The sequence below is a fragment of the Lissotriton vulgaris genome, chromosome 10 (assembly GCF_964263255.1).
Source record: "Lissotriton vulgaris chromosome 10, aLisVul1.2, whole genome shotgun sequence".
In the NCBI taxonomy this organism is placed as follows: domain Eukaryota; kingdom Metazoa; phylum Chordata; class Amphibia; order Caudata; family Salamandridae; genus Lissotriton; species Lissotriton vulgaris.
This window is the reverse complement of record NC_141698.1, coordinates 841,159,726-841,185,024: the sequence shown is the minus strand read 5'-3', so window position 1 is coordinate 841,185,024 and position 25,299 is coordinate 841,159,726. Positions and strand designations below refer to the sequence as shown.

Here is a 25,299-nt window from a genome sequence, read left to right as displayed (position 1 = left end):
AACTTTATTTTATTTCATTTAATTTACACTTTAGAAATCGAATACATAAAACTAAACTAAACAGCGATTAGTTGGTATAAACAGCAAAAATAAATAGTCTTTAAGTATTTAAAATACTAATTTCCAATATAACATGTGTCATTCAAAAAACATCTCGTTATTAGCTACCAAAAATGATTCCTTATATTTTAAAAGATTATCATCTTTTTTATAGTCCAACAGTGCAGTTTCTTGACGCTTTTCCTACTGTTAACATCATATATGCTGCAGACATAAAAAGTTTTTGCGCTACCGAATAGGATACTAGATAAGCAAAGTAAGTTGTCGTGCACGCTGTAGACACATAAAGTTGCTCTACACGAAATAAGAAAGCCGATCCATAAAGGTAATTTTTTACAAGTCTGGAAACATATAAAGTTTTTGCGTTATGGAACAGGAAAGTCGATTAGAAAAGCAAGTTGTCGCGCACGCTTTAGACACATAAAGTTTTTTAACCACGATATAAGAAAGCCGTTCTACAAAAGTAATTTGTTCGCGAAGTCTGTTGTCTCTGCTTACTATTGACAACCCGATAGTTGAAATAGACATAGGACTAATACATTCAACTAAGTTTCCGGCCGGCGAATGTGATGGTGGTTAACCTTTCCGACGGAGAACATTGAATTGTCGAACGGTAAGCTGACCGATGGGATCTTTTGATAGTGTGGAGATGAATTAGCAAGGAGAGAAAGGCAGTGTTAACAGCCTTCATTTCTCTATTACAACAGCATCGTGAACGGACACAGTGGCGAGATCGATTCTCCCAAACCTAGACTCGCAGGTAATGGGCTTTATTTATCCTTTAAAACCGCCTCGTTTATGAAGAATATGCTACAGCCTATTGATGGTAGTTATTTATCCTATATAGGTCTCTGTTACGTATGCGAGACCCTCATAATATACAGGTGAGCCCCCAATATTTTCACTTACTTTAACGCATATGAGTCAGTTGCACTTTGGCTTAATAAACTTAAAAAAAAAATTGTTTTTCCCCATTTTCAGACACGACATTGACTAATACACAGGTAACATATTTTCATATCAATACAGAAACGTATTGTAGGATAGGTATCTGACGCAAAAAACTCGTTATGACTGTCCGTTTTTTGTTTTTTTCCGAAATTTGATAAATAGGTTAAATAAACCCTACACAGGTTGCGTACCAGCCCACGTTATTTAGGTAAGCAACGGTCAAAAATTCATGCAGGTTAAATGTTGAACAACTCAATAAGCAATTAAGTAATGCCCTCCTTGTTTGTATCTTCCTTTTCTTTCAGACCCCCGACGAAGGGGCAAATAAGCCCCGAAATGCATTGGGTTTTTTCTTTCACAAACCTGGGTTTTTGAAAAATTGTTGCTTTTGTTGCCAATATACATTATTTGTTATGAACTATAATTATTGATCTTTCATAAGAAATGTATGGAAAATAATACATGAATGTAATACATTAATGGTTCTGAGACACTGTTTATAATAAACTGAATGGTATAAAAGAAAAAAGAAAAACACTTTTGTTGTGCGTACCAGAGTCCTAGTGATTCTTAACACTAGGCCATACACATTGATTTTCTGGTAGTGTGCAGGCACTAATCTGGTACAGCACACGTATCGCATTAATAATTTGAACACGCAATATAAGCTACGAGTGCAGCACCCTTCTTCATTCATATCAAATGAAACATGGACACATCAAATTTGTACCCTCAAAACCAAACCCTCTTTTGCAGTATGGGTGACTTCGGAACTTGGGCCCTAGCACAGAAGGTACCCAGGGAACCCTACAAAACACAGACATTTCAGAAAGCTAGACATGCAGGGGGGCAAGGGTGGTGTCACTTGCTTGGATTTTACAAGTTTTTCTTCCCCAGAAGCCCTTGCAAACCTCAAGCTTTGGCTAAACACAATTTTGCTCACAATTCTGTGAAGCCAAGTTTCCAAAATCTTCAGGGATTCACAAATTTCCTTCTACTCAGCATTTCCACATGTCTCCAGATGCAACTGTTAGCTCACTTGTGTGGATGGGCCTGGCACATGCAATAGGAAAGGACCCAACATGCAAAAAGTACACATCTATGGGAGTCCAGGGTAGTATGACTTGTGGGCATCTCATGAAGATTTCTAATCCATAAGCCCTTGCAATGTTCAAGCTTTTGCTAAAAAGACATATGTTACTTACATTTGCGTGAAGGAAAATTCAGGAATATGCGGGGATGCACACATTTCCTTTCACCTAACGTTCCCACAAGTCTGTTATTAAAAGTGGTACCTGCACTTGTGTGGATGGGCCTTGTGCCCACAATAGGAAAAGGCCCAAAACACAACAAGGACACATCATATTTTCCTCTAAAAACTGATTATTTCTTTTGACAATTTAAGTAGCTGTCCATTTTGGGCCCTAGTCCAGCTGGCACCTAAGGTAAACTACCAGTCCTAAACATTTCTGAAAACTAAACACACTGGGGAGTGTGGTAAGCCTCACTTGGATCCCACAACGTTTTCTTAACAAAATGCTCTGCAAACAAAACTCTGCCTAAAACACACACATTTTCCTTGCAATTCCAACAAATACACTTCTGGAATCCTTAAGAGTACCTACCAACCAGTGTTCCCTCACTTCTTCGAATAAGAAGACCAAAACTTTGTGGAAGAGGTGTGGTGCAGCGGCCAGGGCGACTGATGCTGGATGCTGGGGATCATGGTTCGATCCCCGGCTGCAGCTGCAGGGGTCTTCCCAGCACCATGTGACTCTGGGCAATAGCTCACTTAATCTTCCCAACAGCCCCCAGCACCTTAACACCTTCGGGTAATTGTTCGCGCTTTACAAATACTTGAGATTTACATTTACATTTTACATACCACTTGTGTGGCGGCCTATAGCCTGCATCAGGAACGGATTAAACCAGGGTCAATGGGAGTACTCTACTGGGTGATTTTATGAAAAGTTTGAGGCTTGCAGAGAATTGTGGTTAAGAAAATATCATGGAATACACTGCGGTACATCACCATAGACTCCCCGACTGTCTGGTTTTCAGAAATGTCTTGTTTGGGTAGGTTTTTCAAGGTCGCGGATAATCTGATCTCAAAAAGTGCAGCCATTCAACATAGCAAGTGGGATGATATTAGGTTTTATCAACATCGAGCTGCTTCATATGTAAAAACAACACTCATTGTAAGGGGGTAGCTTAATTCCCCAGGGGAGCAGAAATACCCTTGAAGCTTTAGGGGTGAGGTTGGGGCTTGATGTCAGGAAGGATCTAACCACATGCCATTATTTTATGGAAAACAATTCCTGGCATCCGGTAGTCTTTCTACCCCCCACTAGGCAAATTAGGGGGGGGCAGAAAGACTTGTTTGCCCCTTTTTTTGTTGGGTAGGGCCCAGTGCCAGGTTAGCAGGTCTGCACCCCCTTTTATCTCCAAATGCAAAATTCCTGGAGTCTAATATTCTGTCTAACATCCTGGGGGCAGATTTGGGGCAACCTCCCCAATTGAGACCATTCCTTTTGGATTGTGGTTGCTGATTAAAGTCAGGATAAGCCACCTCCATGGCATTTGGTTTGATGCCATGTGAAGCTCCTGGTGTCTAGTGAGCTTTCTCCCCCCCCCCCCTCTCCCCCGGAGCACACTGATGGAAATGTCTCTGTCAAGGGGGGCTGATTTACTCCTTTCGTAGCGAGGGTATGGCCCACTCCTTTTCTTTAGCTCCAGCTGCAAACTCCCTGGCATCTAATGGACTGTCCAGCCCCAGGATAGATTTTGGGGCAACCTGCCCAATCAGAGCAAACCTTCTATTAGTACCCCCACTGGGCAAAAATTCAGTATTGCCCCTTCTTGCGGTGAAGGTATGGCTTAGTGCCACGGTAGGCCGTTCCCATTCTTTTGTTTGTTCAATACCATTTAAGAATCCCTAGTATCTAGTGGGCTTCTGCCCCTGGGGTGGACTAATTGGGAACAAAAACCTCAATCTTCCCCTGGGGAGAAAAACTATTATTATGGATTTTCTGGTCAGAGGGCAGGGACATGGGCCTATTCATGGGATACCTTTATTTTGTTTTCCCTGGTGTATAGTGGGCTTCCTGATACATGGGTTACATTAGGGCAAATACCCCAACCTGCCCCCCTGGGGGGCCAGAAAGACTGTGTTGTACTTTTCAGGGTGGTGACCTAAGCCTGCTTAGGTGGGGTGCCCCCACTCATGTGTGTTTTTTTAGTTTTTCCTTTTGTATAGAGGGCTTCTGGTACCCAGGGCAGATTTGGGTCAAGCCCCTTAATCTGCCCCAGAGGGAGACAGACTGTTGTTAGCTTGCCTTTGGGTGCGAGCATGGTAAGGCCCATGTTGGGCCGCACCCATCCCTTGTTTTTTTGTTATTTTAATAATCCCTGGTGCATAGTAGGCATTGTCTCCCCTCCCCGGGAGGCATATTGGGGGCAAACCACTAGTATATTTGCCCAAAAAGGGGTTTCAGAAAGATCACAGTGCCCTTTCTTTGGGGTGGGTCCATGGCCTGTATGTGGTCCTTTGTTTTATTTATTTTCCTGGTGTATTCAATCCTTGCTGTCTCATGGGCTTTTATATCCCCTGACCTCTGAGAGGCAAACTGAGGAACAATCACCAACTCAGTCCCACCTCTGCAGGACAGAAAGACTGCTGCTCTTTTTTGTGATGGGAGCATTGCCATATTCATCTTGGACACACCAACGCCTTTTGAAACTTTTTTTAGCTCTTATGTCTGGTGGACTTTTTGACCCACCAGAAGTCCCCTCCGGGGGAGCTGGTTGGTGGAAATATCCCATTCTGTCCACCAGGTGGGCACAAAGACTGTTATGCCCAAGGGAGAGGAGAAGCACTAGTCCATTGCCGGAGGGGCACTCACCCCTCACAAACCTACCCCCAGTGTCTAGTGGGCAGAACCACTGGGGAGAGACACCATTGTAGACACCATTGTGGGCCATTGATCAGAAGTGGAGTGGGCCTTTGCCTCATAACCTTGGGCGAACTCTCAGTCTTGCGCCCAGTGTGGTGAGGGACGGCACTTCACAGACATATTCAGGAACTCGGAAGCCTGTCTAAGTGGGAGCAGGGACTGGCTGGAAGATTGGCTAAAGGCATTGTGACTCACTGGTCATCAGGAAGCCGTGAGGGAAAAAGGGGGCGTTCCTCCGGACTCTGAGGATGCAGCGGCAGACCGAGGGAAGCAGGTTTCTCCCGAACCACAGCTCGAGTCCTTGATGCAACAGCAAGTGGCCCAATTTCTGAAGGCCATAACAGACACCTGAGATGCCCTTCAACAGGATATTGCAAATGTGGAGGTGGGGCTGGGCCTACTCAGGACGAAACACACCAAATTGGCTGAGCACGTGAAGCAGACAGAGATGACCCTGGAGACTCTAGAACCAGCCCGAAAGACACTGGTGGCCCAGACCGGGGATGTCACACACAGGCGCAAGGCATTGGAGCGGAGAGCTGAGGATGCTGAAGGCCGCAACCGCCGGAACAACATAAGGGTGGTGGGTCTGCCGGAAGGAGTAGAAGGGGCCAACATGATTGACTATTTTGAGGGCTGGCTACGATCCGAGGTGGCACCTGAGGGCCTAACCCTTATACCCTGGAAAGAGCACATAGGGTCCCAACTCGCCCAGTGTCACCCAGAAGGCCACCTAGGCAAGTGGTGGTGAGCTTGCTACACTGTAAAGACAGGGACTTCCTGCTGCAGAGAGTTCACTCCTCGGGCCCCTACAGGGTGGAAAATAGCAGAGTGTCATTATTCCCTGACTTCACCCTTGAGGTACAAAGCTGTCGAGCCTCTTTCTTGGCGGTTAAAAGGTGCTGCGGGATGAAGGCCTACAATATTCACTGATGTTTCCAGGGTGTCTCCGGATAATTCTGGATGAAAAAACGCACTTTTGTGAGAACCCTGAGGAAGCCTGGTCTTGGCTAGAGTCCTACCGAACTGGGAATGGAGAGGCTGGGTGCCGCGTGAAACCACCAGCAGAGGGACAGTGACCTCGATGATCGAAACGAGTAAGGCGTCGACAAAATATGCTACAGGGACCCACGGCGTCTCAAACGAAGAAGGAGAGATCGGTTGCTCTCCAGGCAGTGTCGGACATGTTTCAGGCAAATCTCTCCCCATCAGAAAGGGACACGGAGTCGGAGAAGAGATCGATGGAATCTGACTCCGATGGGACTGAAGTGGACAGTGTCGCTCTGCCGCATGTTACGCCAGGACTAGCAGATGAGATTATCTGATTGTAACATTTGTTGGTTTCAATACTTGCGACATTCTGTAGTGGGCTAAATCCTTCCCCTCTTTTTTCCCTCTCCTTCCTTGCTTTCACTATACTAGCCGAACTGGAGGTATGATTGTAGCAACAAATTGTATTGAGATGTTAGAGAATTGGAACGAGATGGCTCTCTCAGTGGTGTGAGCCTAGCGGATGGGGCTTGGTTATTATTTGGGGTATGGCGCCATTTAGTGACTGTGCTGTTGCTCGATTCTTCTTGGTTCACTGCCGCCTCCCCTCTTTTTGCTTTGATCTTCTGTAGCTACTAGAAGATATAGTTGGTTCTTTAGTTTGGATGGAACTAGTGTTCTAGTACCTGTTCTGGGGTGGGGGTGTTGGGGGGCTCGTGGGTTTGTTTTGGTGGTAGCTGGGACCGCCAGTGTGTCCTGCTGGAAAGTGCTCTTGGTTGCAAGATTACGATTATAGCATGGGGACGTTACTTTACTTGAAATGCATGTCCTGGAATGTTAGAGAGATCCATATGATGTTGCACCACCATAAAGTACATGCTTACCTGGTGCGGAGGGAGGTTCACATCGCTTTTTTCCAAGAAACACAAATTACTCGCGCAGAGGGAGTGGCTCTGCAGCGCCGTTGGAGAGGGCAGATCTTTTGTACAACATATTCCGCTTTCTCATGGGGAACACTGATTTGGGTTAGAGCAGGAGTACCCTTTCAGCCGACTCAACACCTAGTGGACCCAGAGGGGCGGTTTGTGGTAGTGGCGGGCCGCCTCAATGGTCGAAATGTTGTATTAAGCAGTATCTATGTCCCCAACACGGACTAGCCGGCTTTCTTTAACCACTTGTCAGGGAAATTAGCACCCTATCTCACTGGATCGGTGATAATGGGGAGGGATTTTAATTCCATAATGGATACGCTTATGGATCGGTCCCACACTCCACTGCTTGAAGCGCCCATACACAGGATCTCTAGAACAAGGCGAGATTGGCAGACTATGTGGGGTCCGGTAGACACTTGGCGAGCACTACATCCTGGTGAGCTTGATTATTCCTTTTTTTTGGCGCTGCATGTGCGCTTAGATGAGATATTATGCACACCGGATGTACATACTAAGTTGGGAAACAGCAAATGTCTTGCGAGGACACTTTCAGACCACAATCCAGTATTGTTGAGACTTCATTGGGTTCATGAGCGCCCAGCAATTCTGTCTTGCAGATTGCGCCCAGAAGCCTTGGAGGACCTGGTCTTTCGTGCAGAGATTGAGACAGGAATCACCCAATATTGTACTGAAAATGAGGGTACAGCGTCATCGGCAGCAGTCGAATGGGACGCTTTTAAGGTTGTTGTAAGAGGACTATTTATAGCTAATATGGTGGGAGTACGAAAAACATTATTACGGGATGTAAACTCTGCAGAACAGTGCTTGCGCACAGCAGGAAATGCCCGCCCTGAGTGTCTGGATGAGCAACACGAGGTATCTGATGCTGGGGAGGCAGTGGCGGTACAGGTCGAGAGGTTATGCTGTTTCGATCATAAGAAATATTTAGCACGCACCATGCAGAGCAGGATAAGTCAAGTACACTGCTGGCCTGGCTGGCTAACCCAGCCCACAGAGGGACGTCCATACTAGAACTAGATACCCTGACGGGGGACCAAGTCTATAACCAACAGGGGATTAGTGATTTGTTTGTGGAGTATTATGCAGAGTTATGTAGGAGTAAGCTAGAGATTGCTGGGGATGCAATAGAAGAATTCCTGACTGACACGGAATTACCTCAGCTGGAAAAGGAACAGGCTGACTTACTCGGGCAAGAGATAACACTGGGGGAAATTCGAAGTGCTATTAAATATATGGCATGTAAAAAAACACCGGGAACGGATGGGTTACCGATACAGTTTTACTCGACATATGTTGATTTATTGGCCCCTAAGTTGTTGGTTGTATTTAAAGAGGCGAAAAAGGCTGGCGTATTGCCGGCTTCCACCGGTGAGGCTGTCATTATCCCATTATTGAAACTCGGGAAGCGTCCCTCTGATAAGACGGTCTATCGTCCCTTGTCCATGCTTATGACTGATTATAAAATTCTGAGTAGAATTCTTGCATCGCGACTAATTCCACATATGGCCACCTGGTTCATAGAGATCAAGCGGGCTTCATTCCGACTCGAAACACTGCTCCTAACGTGCAGCGTCTTCTTTGAATGTTGGGGGAGGACTCTTGTACCTCTGCTTCCACTGCTGTACTATCTGTGGATACTGAGAAGGCGTTCAATAGCTTGGAAAGCCCATATTTGTTTCAAGTTATGAGAAAGTTCGGCCTTGGGGATACCTTTGTGGCTTGGACAGAGATCTTATTAAAATCGGCTACAGCCCGAGTTCGTACAGGGACTTTGGTCTCCTCCACTTGCGCAGTATGCTGCGGACACGACCGGGGTGCCCGCTTTCCCCTTTGTAATTTGCACTGGCCGTAGAGCCATTAGCGGCCCAGGCCAGACTGGGGTGGCAATGTGTTGGTCTTGACGTGCCCGGCAATGTGCAGTATATATTACTCTATGCTGATGATTTACTTATGTTTCTAGTTGACACGATGGAACCCTAGATAGAGAGATGAGCCTACTTCAAGACTTTGGAAGGGTTTGAGGACTCGGGGGGAGCTGGGCGAAGACCTGCCTGTTCCCGACGGCCCGACGAGTGAGGGCCCATCCCATACTAACTGGATACGATGGGAATATTGCTGTCTGACTTATCTTGGCACTAATATCTACCACACACCTGCTGACCTCTTGGATGGCAATGTGGGCATAGCAACACAAAATCTCCGTGGTAGTTTGGCATTCTGGGATTACTTTAGGACATTGCCAATTTGGATCCCGGGTCGTTCTTTACCCAGCTCCGGTCTATGGTTGGGGGTTTTACATAGGCGGCTGGTAGGAGGTGGGTCGCACTTCAAACATTGAGGCGTCATAGGGCCGATGGGGGACTGGCGGTTCCTGATTTTGAGACGTATTACTTAGCGGCCCAGCTGCAGTGGCTTACCCAGGCAGTGGCGCTATAATTTCGAGGCTCAGACAGCCAAGAATGTAAGGGACTTCCCAGGCACGTACTGTCTTCTATCATACTCTAACAGCCGTTGTGACTTGGGACACTATCTGGTGAGGCGCTGACGATGAAATTATGTTGGAATCGGAGCCAATGAAGAACCAAGATTAATCTGCCCTATGCCCCGGAGATACCTTTGGATATGTGCATTGTGTTTCCACATGGGGGGATTAGGCTGCTCTATCAAAGTGGGAGATTTTGGGACTACAAGTGCTGGGAGACTTATATTAGGATAGCGCTCTCCTCCCCTTCCAGGCCCTACCGGACAGATATAGCCTTCTTTGTGGGGATTTCTTGCTACATTCGGGTCAGGTCTCAGCAATACAACGACATTGGCGGGAGGGGCTGTCAGAACCGCAGACATCCATGGCGTGTCAGTATGGACCTTTAAGGCAGTTACATGCTTATGTAGGCGGATGACTGGCGAGGGGATGACACCATTGAGGGAACTGCAGCAGAAGTGGGATTTGGATCTGTGTAAGAAGATCCCTGAGAAAACTTGGGCTCAGAGAGTTAGAAGGGTGTGGAAAAGCACTAGGAAGCCCGCTTCCAACTGATCCACTTCTTTATACTACATAGGGCATACCTCACTCCTGCCAGGATCAACAAACATTTTAATACCGACACTGCCAAATGTCCACGTTTTAACTTAGAGGGGGCGGAGTTTAGTCACATGATGTGGGACTGCCCGCAACTAGGCATATATTGGGAGGATGTAGTTATGCTGCTTTGTGAGGTTACAGAACGTCAGATAACGCCTGACATGGCCACCTGATTGCTTCACTGGTTCCCTCACATGCCCAAGATGAAGGTAACAAGTACGTTTTTGGAGTTGGGGTTATTGTTGGCCAAGAGGGATATCACTGAGCATTTGAAGGCCGCACGAGGCCCTAGTGTCCAGAGATGGAAAATGGAAATGATTAAATGGGCAACGAGTGAAAGCACAGTCATGCTTCAAATTGCTAGACGAGCCCAAGGAGATAAGGTAATGGGGGTTCCAGGGCCTGGGAGGCGCTAGTGGGGCTGCTGCAAGCCCCAGGGGCGGACTCAGCTGAAGGATCGTCTCTGGATATTCAAATGGTTTCACCTTCAGTTCAATGTATACTACTGAAGTGGCGGTGGATCATGTAGGATTGACTAGGTAGACATCTGAGGGAACGATGGCCAACACTGGTCCCCACATGCTAATGTCGCACAATGCTGGTACAACTGGTGTACAGACTTTGACTGAATGGCTGCATAATTTGATGCACCGGGGGATGTGGGTGGGATAGGAGGGAGGTGGGGGTGGTTGTGTTGGTTCTCTTTCATTATACATGGATCTAGTGTCACAAATGAGTCCTTAGGGTTAAAACCAGAGATAACCCTTACTTGGTCTTGCATCATAACTACTGTATGAATGTACTGCGATCTGAACTGGAAGAATGTTATACCTGCTCTCTTTCCTGAGGTGCGGAAGAATTGATGGGTTATTTTTAACATTAACTGATGACCAGTAGACTGATGTGCACCTTTGACTCCTGTATCAGATTGTATACTGTTAAAATGAAAACTCAATAAAATACATTAAAAAAAATAAAGAAATGAGTGCTCATCATTAAACACTCAAAAGACAGCCTCAGGCTCCCGGGAAAGCTCTTCCCCAGCAACCTGCAGAGATATTCAGCACCAGAGAGATTCCCTTCCCTTGGAATTTGAACATGACCTCCACAACTATAGCACCAGATTGAGAGCACTATGGACTTGGAGGTCACATCCATAGCATCCATGAACCTAAAAACACTCATCAACAATTGCAGTGTTTAAAATTGGGTTCCTCCAGAGTTGGCAAATCCAAAATTTTCCTGAAATTAATGGTGGGTTATGCTAGTTTGTGTTTATCACATATTGTGTTGGAGTTTTGCATGATTTGTTGTGGGATTGAACATGTTTCTTGACACATAGGCTATGTCTGTGTATGTGTAAGTCCTCAGCCATTTTATTAAGTTCTTAATTTTGGTTAAAATTTGCAGTGCAACAACGAACACTGTTTAAATAACGTATTTGTGTTTTTTTCAAGGCCCCACACTCGTGACCATGACCCATTTTGGATTGGTCTTCGAATGTTAGATCCAGGGTCTGGATTTACTTGGACAGATGACACCCCTGTAAGTACACAATCTACAAGTTCCTATTCATGATGCAAAATATGTTTGTGACTTGAACTTCGCACTTTTGTTCATACAATACATTTCTTTCCTGTTTTCCTCACTCTGTGCTCTGCGCTATTCTTTTGGAAGCAGAGCCCATATGTGTATGGGAGTTATTATTTAAATAAAACAGGAGCAATTTTGTTGGGCTGTATATGATGTAAACAATTATTTAAGGAAATATATTGATTACATTATAATTCCATTACAGGAAACGGTGTTGGTAAAAAACTGAGATCTTAGTTTTATACGTTACTGACAACGTTGGTTACAAAGTGATACATATGCAGTAGATTCACTGGTATGATCTAAGGGGTATAATACGGTAACTAGCAATATTAAGTCTACATTTGAACAGTTGCAATCACCTTTCAGAGACAAAAATATTGGTATAATGATCCCGTGCACTTGAGTTAAAAGGAGGTAGACTGAAACTGTGTAACTAATAATTGCAAAAGAAGTTCAGTTCTGAACAACTTCACGTCATGTTACTCAATGAGTGGTGTGAGTGCTGTTGATTATATGCCTAGTGCTCTTCAAGGGATACAAGAATGCTTCTGTTGTGGATGACTGCTAGTCTATTAGGAGTGTGAGGGTGTTGCCATTGTTTAGAGTCCCTTGTCCACCACTTTAACAGTTTACCTCATTTTATTTGTTGAGGCCCTGCCTGAGAACACACTCTCATTCTCCGAGGCTTTTTATTTAATTAATTTAGAGAAGCCATGACCACCGGCTGGCTTTTTCACCCTTCACCCTCTCATATGGGTCACTGAACCCCACATCATTAATACAATAGGTTGTATTTAAAGTCATCACCAATGGAGTCTCAACCTGCCGCCTGACCCTGAGGTGCCCAGACACACACCCAATGCAGGGGTCCCATTTCTAACCCTCACATGCGCGGACTAAGTTCAAAGCACCAACATTGAATTGGCTATCCAAACAGTCGTTTGTTTATGAATAACAAAGTCAACGTTTGAGTAAAGTCGGGTCTTTGATGCAAAACAATCTGAGCAGTGATAAGACTGAAGTTATGATTTTAGGGAAAAACATGATCTTTGGGGTCCTCAACATTGGCCCCCTGAAACGGGTGTGCTGCCCTCGCCGGTACACCACGTTCATAATTTGGGTTTCATCATTGACGAGCATCTTTCTATGAAACAACAAGTCACCAAGTCTGTTTTAATATTTTAAAATGGCTGAATTTTTTTTATGGATGATTCCTCTATCTGCTCAGAAATCGGTAGTCCATGCCCTAGTTCCCTCTAGGCTGGGCTACAGCAATGTTCTCTATCTGGGCTCCAATAAAGCTATAATCCAAAGACTACAAGTGGTGCAGAATGCGACTGCTAGACTACTGTGTCAAGTGCCTAAATCTTCTTCATTCACCAGCTTCCTTCATAGCCTTCATTGGCTGATGGTGGAGAACTGAATAAGATTTAATTTTACTTTTACTGAATAAGATTTAAAGCCCTATGATACATGGCTAAAATTAAAATTGGAGTGACCCCCAAATATTTGCAAAAGCTAGTTCAATGCTACCAACCCTCTCACCTTCTGCGCTCTGCCCATCAGATGAGGTTCTCTGTCCCGAAATTCAAACTCTCTTGCATAAATGGCTGGTCCTTTTCTAATTTAGGACTAATCCGGTGGAACTCTTTACCTTTCTCACTACGTGAGGAAACTGTATACAGTGTATTCCACAGAAGCTTGAAGACTTGGGGCCAGATGTACGACCCTTTCATTTAGCGCCTGGCCCTTTGCGACACATTGTGAATCGCAAATTGCGAGGCGCTAAATGAAATGTACAACAGTGTGTTTACACTGTTTTGCGATTCCCAATGGGGTTGCAAACTGTGAGGCTCATTAATATTAATGAGCCTCTCACAATTTGCGAGCCCATTGTAAATGCCAGCCCTCCCAGGGATGGTGGCCTGCTGGACTCAGCAGACCACCATGTCAGTGACAGCTTTTTAATAAGCAGCTTTTTTTCTTTTTTAATCCAGACCGTTTTCCTAAAAGAAAAACTGGATGCATTTAAAAAAAAACATGAAACGTTTTTGTTTCATTTTTTAAGGGCAGGCAGTGGTCCCTGGGACCACTGCCTGCCCTTAAAAAATTAAGGACCCCTTCCCATTTGTAAATGCATTACCATCTACTTGAAGTAGGTGGTAATTGTGAGTGTTTTGCAACAGCAATTGCGCAATGTACATTAGTACATTGTTTTGAGACTCGCTATTTGGAAGGGAAGCCGCTTCCAAATAGTGAGTTTCAAAACCTTTTTAGCGAGTCGCAAAAAAATTGTGACTCTAAATTGGCTATGTACATGGCCCAATGTGTTTTTGCATGCACAAACAGGTTTGTAAACCCGTTTGCATATGCAAAAACGGGTAGTACATCTAGCCCTTGGTTCTTCAACTTTTAGATTCTTCCTTGCTTGATCACAGCTTTCCTACCGGGCCTGCGGCGGCACTGGGAAACCCCTTGGGGTAGCTGTGCACCTTACAAATCCAATTTGTTATTAAAAAAAAAATAATAATAAATCAAGCACTAAGAAACAGGGACATGTAATTACATTTTTTTATTTTTAAATCCTCAGTATAGTACGTAAAACATGAACAGTTACCACACAGAAAGCTAAAATAAAAGCAACTAGACATGAGTTTTGTCATCCTAACCCACTAAAGCTTCAATAAGCTCTATGCTAAACTTGAGCTAAGGCATTATTCAGAAAAAGTATTTCTTATAATTGTTTAGACCTTTGAATAGTCAGCTTCTGCTATTCTTCATCAGAGTTCAGGTGATGAATCAAAAATATATGCTCTCACCGAACGATACTTTCTGCATGGCTTCTGGAATCAACTCCTAAACTGAGAGTAGCTGGCTCCGCAATCTGGCAATATTTCTTCAATGAAGCCCTCTCCTATTCAATGGTCAAACCCTAGAGTTTATATACTGTTTGACCACTGATTTTATTTCATGTTCAAAGTAAAAGAGGGATTGGAGACCTCAGGGCCCTATTGCGATGTACAATGTCGGTGAGCCACCGAAAAGCGACTGGAGGCTCACCGACATTGTGGGTTTAAAGTCTGACTGCCTAATTAAAAAGTAGGCGGTCGAAGTTTAAACTGGCCAGTCGGAGGCCACACATAATCCCCTATGGATGGCATTTCTGCCGAGGGTATTATGATGCTGGTTTCAGACAGACTTATCATGTCAGGCTTTCCAACAGGAAAAGCCTGTTGGAAATGACTTTGGGGGGGTCCACCTGGGCCCCGATGCCTCTGTGGCCTTTGATTGAGGGCTGGGGAGCACCTATTGTGCCTGCCATGCGGTGCTGAGATTAGCAGAAAATCACATTTCTGATGTTTCCGACCGCAGCACAAGCTTCCATAGAGAAATGTGAGCTTGCAACCGCACCATGTGTGGTCACATCGTAGTTGCATGTTGAGACCACCGACCATAGGTCGGTCGGTCCCGAGACCACGTTGATGTTAGTCAGAGGCAGCTCCAATCGACATCATAATGAGCGCCTCAGACTACTACAAGACTAAACTGACATTGCACAAAATACATCAGCATTCTCCACATGTATACATTAAGCCTCCATTTTTATCATCACTACTCTTACATTGTAAGGGGCTATACTATAATGGCCATTCCTATGGGTGCGCTGTACGCCTAAGTTTTACAGCTCAAAATTATGTTCACTGGTTGGGTCGATCAGGGATGGTGTTAGCCTCAGTTTCATGAGGCAAAGTGTTCCTAAAATAGTTTATAAAAATTCATACAAAAATAGAGCCAATTAAGAAAGATCTGACTCAGTAAGAAAGTCCTGGAGTGGAATTCAGGGGACAAATATGAAGTTTTATTACAAAATTCTAAAGGGTAGAATACAAAAATAGTAAGCAGCAGATGCAACAAATCTCAGTCAAATGCATAAAGTAATTGCCATAAAGGCTCTCAGGAATAGGACCATGCAGAATAATAGGCAACATCAGAAATAGACTAACAGCCTGATTTAGATCTTGGCCGATGGGTTACTCCATCCCAACAATGACGAACATCCCTTCTGCCAAACAATAAATCCCATCGGATATAATTGGTTTTATATTTCGGCAAACGGGATGTTTGTCACTGTTGTGGCAGAGTAACCTGTCAACCAAGATCTAAATCAGGCTCTGAGTCCCAAGTGTACCGCAAAATCAGTAAGGAATCGGACAGCATCCCTCGTAGCGTAGGAAGGTCTCTCAGAGTTCTAGCTCTCTCAAAATTCAACAGTTTATATAGGAAATGTCCCCATAGAAGAACATGAACACTGCAGAATCATTGTGTTGTGAGCAAAGAAATACATGTTCAACAGCTCTATCAACTAAGCAACGACTCACTACATGAATATTGATTCAGACCTTCTGACCTAATGTCATCCGGATATATCAGAACAAACTAGTTACATAAACAACAGTGAAGCATTGTAAAGTAATGTAATGCTTTGTGCAAGTTGAAGATCTTTGACAACATGTTACAATAATGTACCCATGATAGATAGCCCTTTTCATAACCGTATAATTCAGAAAGAGACTAACATGACTTCAGGCAGTTAAATAAACAATGAATCTACAATCCCTTTTGGACGAGATCGTTTTGAGGCCTAGCTGAGGCCCAATTAGCATAAGTCAGGAAAATGCACTTTAACAGATCATATCGAAATTGTTGCATAGACAATAGTATCATATCAGTTTACAAAGTGTGCATTTGAGAATTTGAGTGTAGGTGGTTACTTGTTCAGCACACTATTAGTAATGCATATCCTTGTTAAATACAGAAGTACTCCATCACCCCAATTAATATAAACAAGAATGATTTCAGCTTAAGTGACCTGCCATTTCTGCACGTGTTCTAGAAAAGTTTAACTTATTATTAGAGATAAAGAAAAGCTTACAGTAGGCAAGGAATTAAAACAGAATAACTAAATTAGAACTGTCACTGTGTCTATGACAATACCTAGGTATTAGGTTTCACAGGTTTAATACCGACTGACACCACCCGGTCTAACGGTGGCCTCATACCCACTACCATGACATGGAAAACGGAGACTTAAGTCGAAAAGGGAGTAGCACTTGCTGCAACAAAACGTTTTACATATATAAGTGTGAAGTTTGCTCGTTATGGCCAATGGGGGACACATATGGAAGCAGCAGAACTGAAATTTGTTCGATCCTCAGAATCCCTTTTTAGATTTGCAACAAAAATTGGGTATTTAAGACCATTAGAAAGTTGCTCACTATTAAGCATGGGCGAATTTTGCAAATTTGCGATTCGCCAATTTGCAGATTTGCGAATTCGCGATCCGCAAAATTTGCGATTTTGTGCAAATTTGCGGATTTTTTAGACCGAGATGCGCCCTTTGGTTCATCACTGCCACCCTCTCATTTTTTATGCCCTTCTGCCCTCGGTACCACTCGTTTTTGTGCCTTTCTGCCCTCTGCCCCACTCGTGTTTGTGCCCTTTTACCCTCTGCCCCACTCGTTTTTGTGCTCTTCTGCCCTCTGCCCAGCTCGTTTTTGTGGTCTTCTGCTCTCTGCCCCACTCGTTTCTGCCCTCTGTCCCACTCGTTTTTGTGCTCTTCTGCCCTCTTCCCCACTCGTTTTTGTCCCCTTCTGCCCTCTGCCCCACTCGTTTCTGTGCCCTTCTGCCCTCTGCCCCACTCGTTTTTTGTCCCCTTCTGCTATCTGTCCCACTTTGTGCCCTTCTGCCGTTAGCCCCACTTAGAATGGTGTCGGCAAGCTGCCAGCGCCATTCTAAAATGGCTACAAAGTCAGCTTCAACAGGAAGCACTAATAGATAAAGTAAAGCAGGTGCTCGAGTTGAAGGTCAAATTAAGTTACACAATTATTAATCACCCCAAGTTTGGGGTGATTAATGATTGTGTAACTGAATTTGAGCTTCAACTCGAGCACCTGCTTTACTTTATCTATTAGTGCTTACTGTTGAAGCTGACTTTTGTAACTATTTTAGAATGGTTCTGGCAGCTTGCTGGCAGCTTGCAGGCGCCATTCTAAAATAGTTACAAAAGTCAGCTTCAACTTTTGACCCAATCCGTGCCGCTCACGGTTTTTGCGGGAAATTCGTGAATCTCGCGGATTGCGAATTTTGCCGAAAATCCGCAAAATCCGCGAGCGGAATGGATTTTCCGCCCATGCTTACTCACTATACACAGAAGTAAATACATCCCTAGTGTAAATGACAGAGCCCTGTGGGGCCTGACAAACTGCAAATTGTTGCAGACATAGGAAAATCTTTTTCTAGGTAGATTATTAGCAGTATCTTGCTAAGCCTCCTCTTATTTAAGCACAGAAGGAATTAGCGGACCCTATTTAGAAGATGGCTTGCAGACAAGCCCCATCACACTCTGGCATAATATATGGAGTAAAGATGGCTCCAAGCTCACCAAATATATGATAACAGGCTGCCTTACTTTGGAATATGGTGCAAGAATACCCTGGTTGGTTAAAGGAGGTGGATGTCAAATTGAACATTGAGCATCCGGAGGTAGTGTTACAATTTAGTAAGAAAGGTTTAAAAACGGTTTTGATTGATAGGGATAATAGAGAGTGTTGTAAATTGACTGTGTAAATATACTGCACAGGTCCCATACAACCAAGTGCCCACATCCACCTTACTTTATTATCGAACATGCAACATAGATTTTATCTCACACGCTTGTGAATAGGCACACTGCACTTTTTGGCTGCTTTTCCCAAGATGTGCTTTAGCTCTCACAAGTTACCCAAATGCTCATACAATGGCAAATCCAATCAATCCACAATGCAGTTTATACTTGTTTGTAACATTTATAGGGATTCGAGGAAACACATATTGCTGCCACTGTTTATAAAAGATACATTTATTTATCACAAAGATGCGTTTAAGTTTATCCGTAATCTTGATAATGTAGACTTTTCCAATTGAATCTTATGCCATCCAAAGAAGGAAACACCTGCTGTACCTGTACGTTTTTAGCTATGAAGATGAAAAGCCACAGACGTTATGCTATTGATAGCATGAGTATGCTTTAATTAACTTTCTCCTATCAATGTCTTCTGATAGTGTTTTTATATTCGTTGACTATTGAGCTGATGCCTTGCTGAATGTTTGTGGTTCAGTGACCTGTACGAGTGATCCTGTATGAGTTATAAATGTAAATATGTTTTATCGAGGTTTTGGTAAATTGTATCTGTGATATTCTTTTATGGATACCTTTTTATCCAAATAAAAATGTAGGGGCATATTATCAAGGGGGTTTATCTCCGCTTTTTTGGCTTTAAAAGCCAAGAAGGCGGAGATAAAATTATCTCCCTATTACCTAGCTGCCGCTAACACCAGTTAGCGACAGCTAGTAGGAGATAGCGACCATCTTGGGCCCCACTGCATGTCAGTGATATTTATCACTAAAGAGATGCAAAGTGGGCGTGCCAAGATCTTAGCGACTGAAAACAGTCTCTAACATCGCTATCTCCTATTATCAACTTTTGGAGATATTCGCGCTAAGCGGGAATATCTCCAAAAGCTAACACCTGCCCTGAGCAGTTCTTAGTCATGTTATCCAATGGGAGGTGGATAACATGGCTAAGAGCATTAGCTCGGTAATGCATGAATATCGCTGACTTTTCAGCGATATTCATGCATTTCGGCCGTTTTTTATCGCATTTGCGATAAACCTTGGTAATAGCAAGTTTTATCTGCGATAAAAATCGCCGATGTGCGGCGATAATTTTTGTCTCTAAACAAGTTAGAGACAAAAATTATCGCTAGTTGTTGGTAATATGCCCCGTATTTTGTTGTTCTTGTTGAATATATGTGTTTTGATTTAAAAAAAAGCAAGCAAGGCAATATATTTGTTTTCTACTAATGCGGCTGGGTGCACAAATTATAAAATGTCGATAGGTACAAACTGTTCTTTTTTATTATACTTCTCTATATTTTATCTTGGAAAAGGAGAAACAGTTAATTCCTTTTTCAGGCTTGAACAATGTTCAGTTCTTTACAATTGTTGTTTAGTACATGTAATTGCTACAGTATCCGGGAGTCTTTGCCAGAGTAGTTTGACTTTTTGCTTACAAATGTTCAAAGTAAAACGTTTTTTTCCCCCTCTTTTGGTTTGGCAGCAACTGCTGGTAATGGAGATGGACATACATATTGAAGCAGATCCGAAAAGCTCAGGGTACCCAGGGATGGCGACATCCCTGGTGCACCAATTTCAATCAGATCAGGTGTTTCCAGCACTGAAGCTGTTGATGACTCGAATGCGGAGATGTGTTCATCATACTCAGCATACTTCACGATTAATAGCAAAAGGATTGATACAACTTCAGTGGCCTCAAAAGTTGTTTTACATTAATAGATGCCATAGAGGCTACTCCACTGGAACTTCAAGTGCTGTGTCTTTCGAACAGTTTTTGAACCAGAAGACCTGTCTTACTTGAGGCCAGTTTTCACTCAGTACCAATACTATTCAAAGCAAAAATAAAATTCCAGTGTCTCACATCATTTTTGCAGAAGGGTAACCAAATTCAATGTTGTTGGTTGGACCGTTTTAATTATTTATTAGAAGAAAAATCAAACTGCCACAGCCAATGATCAAAAGGGTTGCTGGGAAAATGCCAAACAAACTTGACAACAAGAAACGAAAGAATGAAATACTCAGTCCGAAAACCATCTTAAAAACAATCAATATATCAGATACTTTTTTTTTTGTTGAAAAACTGTCCTATGTCTCCGGTGTTCGATGAGTTGAAGATGATGTGTCTGATTTAGAAAGATAAGTTTTCACTTTTGTGTACGTTTATGACTGTTTACTATTTACAAAGGGAGTTACAAGTAGTATGTTTATGAGTACAGAGACTCTCCACATAAAAAGATAGGACAGTCTTAACTTTTTATGTGCGGAGCCTCCGTACTCATAAAGATATTAGTCATTAATTCCTTTGTGAGTAGCAATCAATCGTAAACTTATACAAAGTGTAGCTTAGCTTTCCCTATGTGAATCAGGCCCAGTGTGCACAAAGTATTAAAAATGTATATCATAGTCGGTCTGCAAGAGTTTTCAAATCTTTGTTGCAGAACAGGCTGTCTGTAGGTCAAATGTTTCTACTGCTGAGATCAAAGGAACAACTTTTTGTATTAACACTGCAACAAGTTTATTCATTGTTAGACGTGTCATCCTTAAGGGGGTCTTATCGCAGACTTTTGGACTTTTACCTCCTGTTTTTGCTGATTCTTTTTGTTGGCCTTAGGACTTTACACATGTTACCACTTCTACCCAGTGCTAAATTCCATGTGCTTCTCCCCTAAACATGGTGACATTGGTGTGTACCTGGTCGGCCTCTCTGATTTACAGTAAGTCTCTTGTAAAGTGGTAAAACATATGCCCAGGGCCTGTAAGTCAAATGCCACTATTGGGCCTGCAGCACTGATTGTGCCAGCCACATAAGTAGCCTTTCAAACCTGTCTTAGGCCTGTCACTGCAAGGCCTATCTATGCAGTTTAGTGCCACTTCAGCTTGGTACTTAAAACTACTTGCCAAGCCTTAAAACCTCCTTTTAATCCATATATGTCACCACTAAGGTAGGCCTTAAGTGACCTTAAGTGCAGCCATGTAAGTAAAAGGTAGGACATGTGTGTTTAATCTTTGCATGTCCCGGTAGTAACAACCCCGATAATTCTTTTTTCAGTACTGTGATGCCAACCCCTCTCATAGGCTAACATTGAGAATTCCTTAATACACGTTTAAGCTGTAATTTCTGAGAGTAGTAGTTTTCTTATGTTTCATATCTTTGGAATCGTAATGATAAATCCATCTCACTGGTGAAGTTAGATTTAACATTACTGTTTTAGAAATGCTACTTTTAGAAAGTGACATTTCTATGTACTGTTGGACAGCCTGGGATCGGTGACAACCCACACTTTGTACATTCCCCTAGACAGCCATAACATAGAAAGGATAGGTGTGTCTGAGAATCCATCTACATATTCTGATGGCCTTGCCTGGGCAGGATGGAAGGGAGGGGCTAAAACTTCACTTGAATAGGCAGTGTCCTGTCCCCACACAAAGGACTGATTACCCCCTACAGATAGCCTGGCAGACAGGAATGGGTTGAAAGGGATACTTGTGCACTTCAGAGAGCTACTTTTAAGTCACCTCAACATCAAAGGCAATTTTGGGTATAAATACTAGGTCTCTGACCCACTAAAATCAGACACTCCTAGACTTGCAATGGAAGCTCTGACAGAAGGACTGTTCTGCTGCTTAAAGGACTCAAATGGACTGCTGATCTGGAAGGCCTGCATTTCTGTATATTGCTTTACTGCCTGCTGCTGTCCGACTCTGTCTGCTGAAGGAGAGCTGGACTCTGCCTTCACTCCAAGTGATTTCCACTGGTTGGCTTGCTCCCTGTTACTTGATATCAAGTCACTACCCCTCTTTCTGTGCATGGCTCACATGCATGACTCAGAAACTTGCAACGTGGATTTCAATGCATCCCCTGTCTGCGTGTAGCAGAACCAGTGCGTTGACCTGGTTGTGGGGGTAAAATCGGCTCATCACCTTGGAACCAGCGCTTTGCATCCAGCGATCGTTGCATTGGACAACTTATCGCCACTGCTGCAGCTTGTTGAGATCGATGCATCCCCTTGGATGTGTGACAAAATCTGGTGCATTCCCGACACCTCTCGACTTTGGCACCTCTCTTCGAGACTGACTCATTGCTTTCACTGAGTCGAGAAGATCGGCACATCCCGCACCTGCGAGCCCTGGCATCTACACATCTCGCAATTTGCGACCCAGAATGGTACTTTGTTCACCAGAGCCTGCGTAGGTCCTGTAGCCAACTGGCGCTCCATCGCTGTCAGCCTAAACTTTGACATTGCCCTGGTCCAGCGAAACTTAAAATAACCAATTTAGAGCTTCTTGCTTTTAAGTACTTTACTGCATTTATTAGTTTAAAATTCCATAACTTCTATAATTATGAACCCTGTCCTTGCCGGACTGCCCTACATGTTCAGATTGCTGCTCCAATCAGTGCCTCCCTCCTCCCTGCACTTTGTTCGCTTCAATATGCCTCTTCCGCTTCTTGATATGAACTGTGCATAGTTAGTGAGCAGCTCTGGCCACTCATTTATTATTCATTTTTCCATTTAATTTATAATGTCTGATGGGGCAAAGAAAAAGGGGAGTCAAATAAAAGTGTTTCACCCACAGTAGTTTCTGAAATTTCTCACACAGTGGAGAAATGGGATGGGTGGATGTCTTTGCCCCTGGAGCAATGTAATTTTGTTGCCACCCTACTTAAGTTATGTATTTACATTTATGCACTTATATATGACAATTATATCCAAAATGTGGTCTAATTGTATTAGTTTGTGACACACTTAATTGAATTATTATTATGTAACCATTTGAATTGGTAGATCTTTGCACATAACTGTATTAGACTGTAACCATGTTCAACAAATATTCACGTTTGACAATTAATATTTCTTGCCACTGATTTATAATACTGTACTGTGCATTCATTTTGATTCTCGAGTTACCTTAGCTTGACATTAGTGACTAACTGGAAATCTTTGCTTTACTGTAACCTTTATGCTGTTTTCTCTCCTATGCTTATGCAAAATTCTGTTCCTCAGTACCTCCTGTCCACGCTGTACCAGGAGGATGCAACATCCAAGGTTAACAGCTGCGTACCTAATTGCATTAGGTACGCAACTTATGGAGTATGTTAACTCCCCTCAAATGAGATTCAGGGATTGGCTCTCAGCGCTGCGGACGAGCTATGGATGTCTTAGAAACTGCTGACTGTATTCTTAATTGGTGTATCATAGTTAGTTAGTCAGATTTTCTCCTGACATTGAGAGGGACTAAATCTCTTTCCTTACTGTTTTTACTGAGTCACTTAATGCTGAGCACTTCTATTGAAGCTCTAACTCATGCTGCCAGCTTCTGTGCTTCCCCTTTAGAATTTGTCTTTGAGATTTTCAGTTTCAGCTTATGGTTAGATTAAAAAGGGAAAGTTTCTTTTGAATTCTACAAATTGATTACTCTGCATTACGACTATCACTATTCTGTATATCATTTTATTATGACTCAATTAACTAGCACAATTAGTCTTCAGATTGTGATTATGGGCCATATGTATCAAGCACAAATGTGTTCGCAAACGGCGAACGCATTTGTGCTAAATGGTATGTATGTAGCACATGTGCGTGCAAAATAAGGAATCGCAAAAATTTGTGAATCTTTTTTTGCGATTGCATTTAAGGAATCGCAAATTTTGCAATTCCTTAAATGCAATGTAAGAAGCACCAAAAAAGTGCAATTTCGCCTAAAGGAATCGCAAATTACCACCAACTTCAAGTTGGTGGTAATTTGCGATTTCTTGGAAAAATTCACTTTTTTGCATTTTTCAAAGTGCTATGTGAAGCAATTGAGATTCGCAATTAAGGAATATGTAGGATTCACAAAATGTATTGCAAATCCTACATACATAGCATTTTGCGATTCTCAAATAGCGATTTGCAAAAAATCGCTATTTGAGGATCGCAAAATGACTTTTTGATACATATGGCGATTGATCTCTTAAATCTATCTTTACTTGGCCTATATACTGGTTGGATTAATAACTTAAAGGTTCCATTTATTGATTCAAGGTGGCAGATTTACAAGCCCCTTACGCCGCCACTGCTTTACTTTTTTTTGATGCAGCGGCAGCGCAAACAATGCGGCCTATTTACAATGTGATGCATCTAGGGAAATGCATCATGTTGTGAAGCCCTGCATCACATTATACCTGTGTCAGGTATAATGTATGCAGGGTGGGCGTTCCCAGGCAGGAAGGCCTTGTAAAAGTGACGCAGTGAAAACTACAAGATTTCACTCACCAATTTTAGGACGCCAATGCTTCAAAACCTTACGCCTGCTTGAAGCAGGCATAAGGAGTGACGCTGTACAGTAGGTATAGGCCTCAAAATACATTGCTGAAGTTGCATCATGCTTGCGACACAACTCCAGCAATGCGTGACTTTTGGGCGAACAAATGCGTCAGAATTTCTGATGCATCTGTCAATCCTTGCGCCATGAAGCACTGTATTGTAAATACAGTGCATCCACAGTGGCGCAAGGACATTTGACACTAGGGCAAGGAAACTGATGCATCTATGCAGATGCGTCAGTTCCTTGTCAATCTTCCCCTTTGTCTTTTTTGTGGAGAAAAAAATGACTTTACAGAGAGGGAAATATATTCCTGAAGCAGGCTCTATTAAAATGTTTCAAGCCGAATATCAAAGGCTCATACGACCAATGGGGAAACTTGTTTGATTATTAACTAAGAGATTGATGCTCAGATATCCATGTTTGATCACCCCAGCTCCACCTCTCAGTTTACATTACATGCGCAGGTTTGACCATTGCTGGCCATTGTGATTTTATTTTTACAGGGTCATGGCAACTCAGATAGAGTGATGATGCCCTAGAGTATATTCGTTCAGCAAGTACTCTTTGTGTGATGAACATCTTCCAATGAAATGAACTCACCGTAGCAAACGTATTATCTTTTTCAAATTAATTGTCCCTGACTGTGAAACTGATTGTGATCAATAGCCAATGATAGTTATGACACAAGCATAATCTATATTTTGTCTTTAAAAAAAAAGTAATTTCTCCTTG

At 43.1% G+C, this 25,299-nt stretch overlaps 1 protein-coding gene across 1 annotated transcript in view; it reads left to right on the top strand.

The window, feature by feature from the left end:
• The window catches only part of LOC147688870 (macrophage mannose receptor 1-like), a 758,166-nt gene that overhangs the window by 403,468 nt on the left and 329,399 nt on the right, over positions 1 to 25,299 (top strand). The window contains exon 14 of the mRNA XM_086941771.1: positions 11,447 to 11,534. Within this exon, the coding sequence (XP_086797897.1) occupies positions 11,447 to 11,534 (88 nt within the window). The remainder of the gene's footprint in view (positions 1 to 11,446; positions 11,535 to 25,299) is intronic.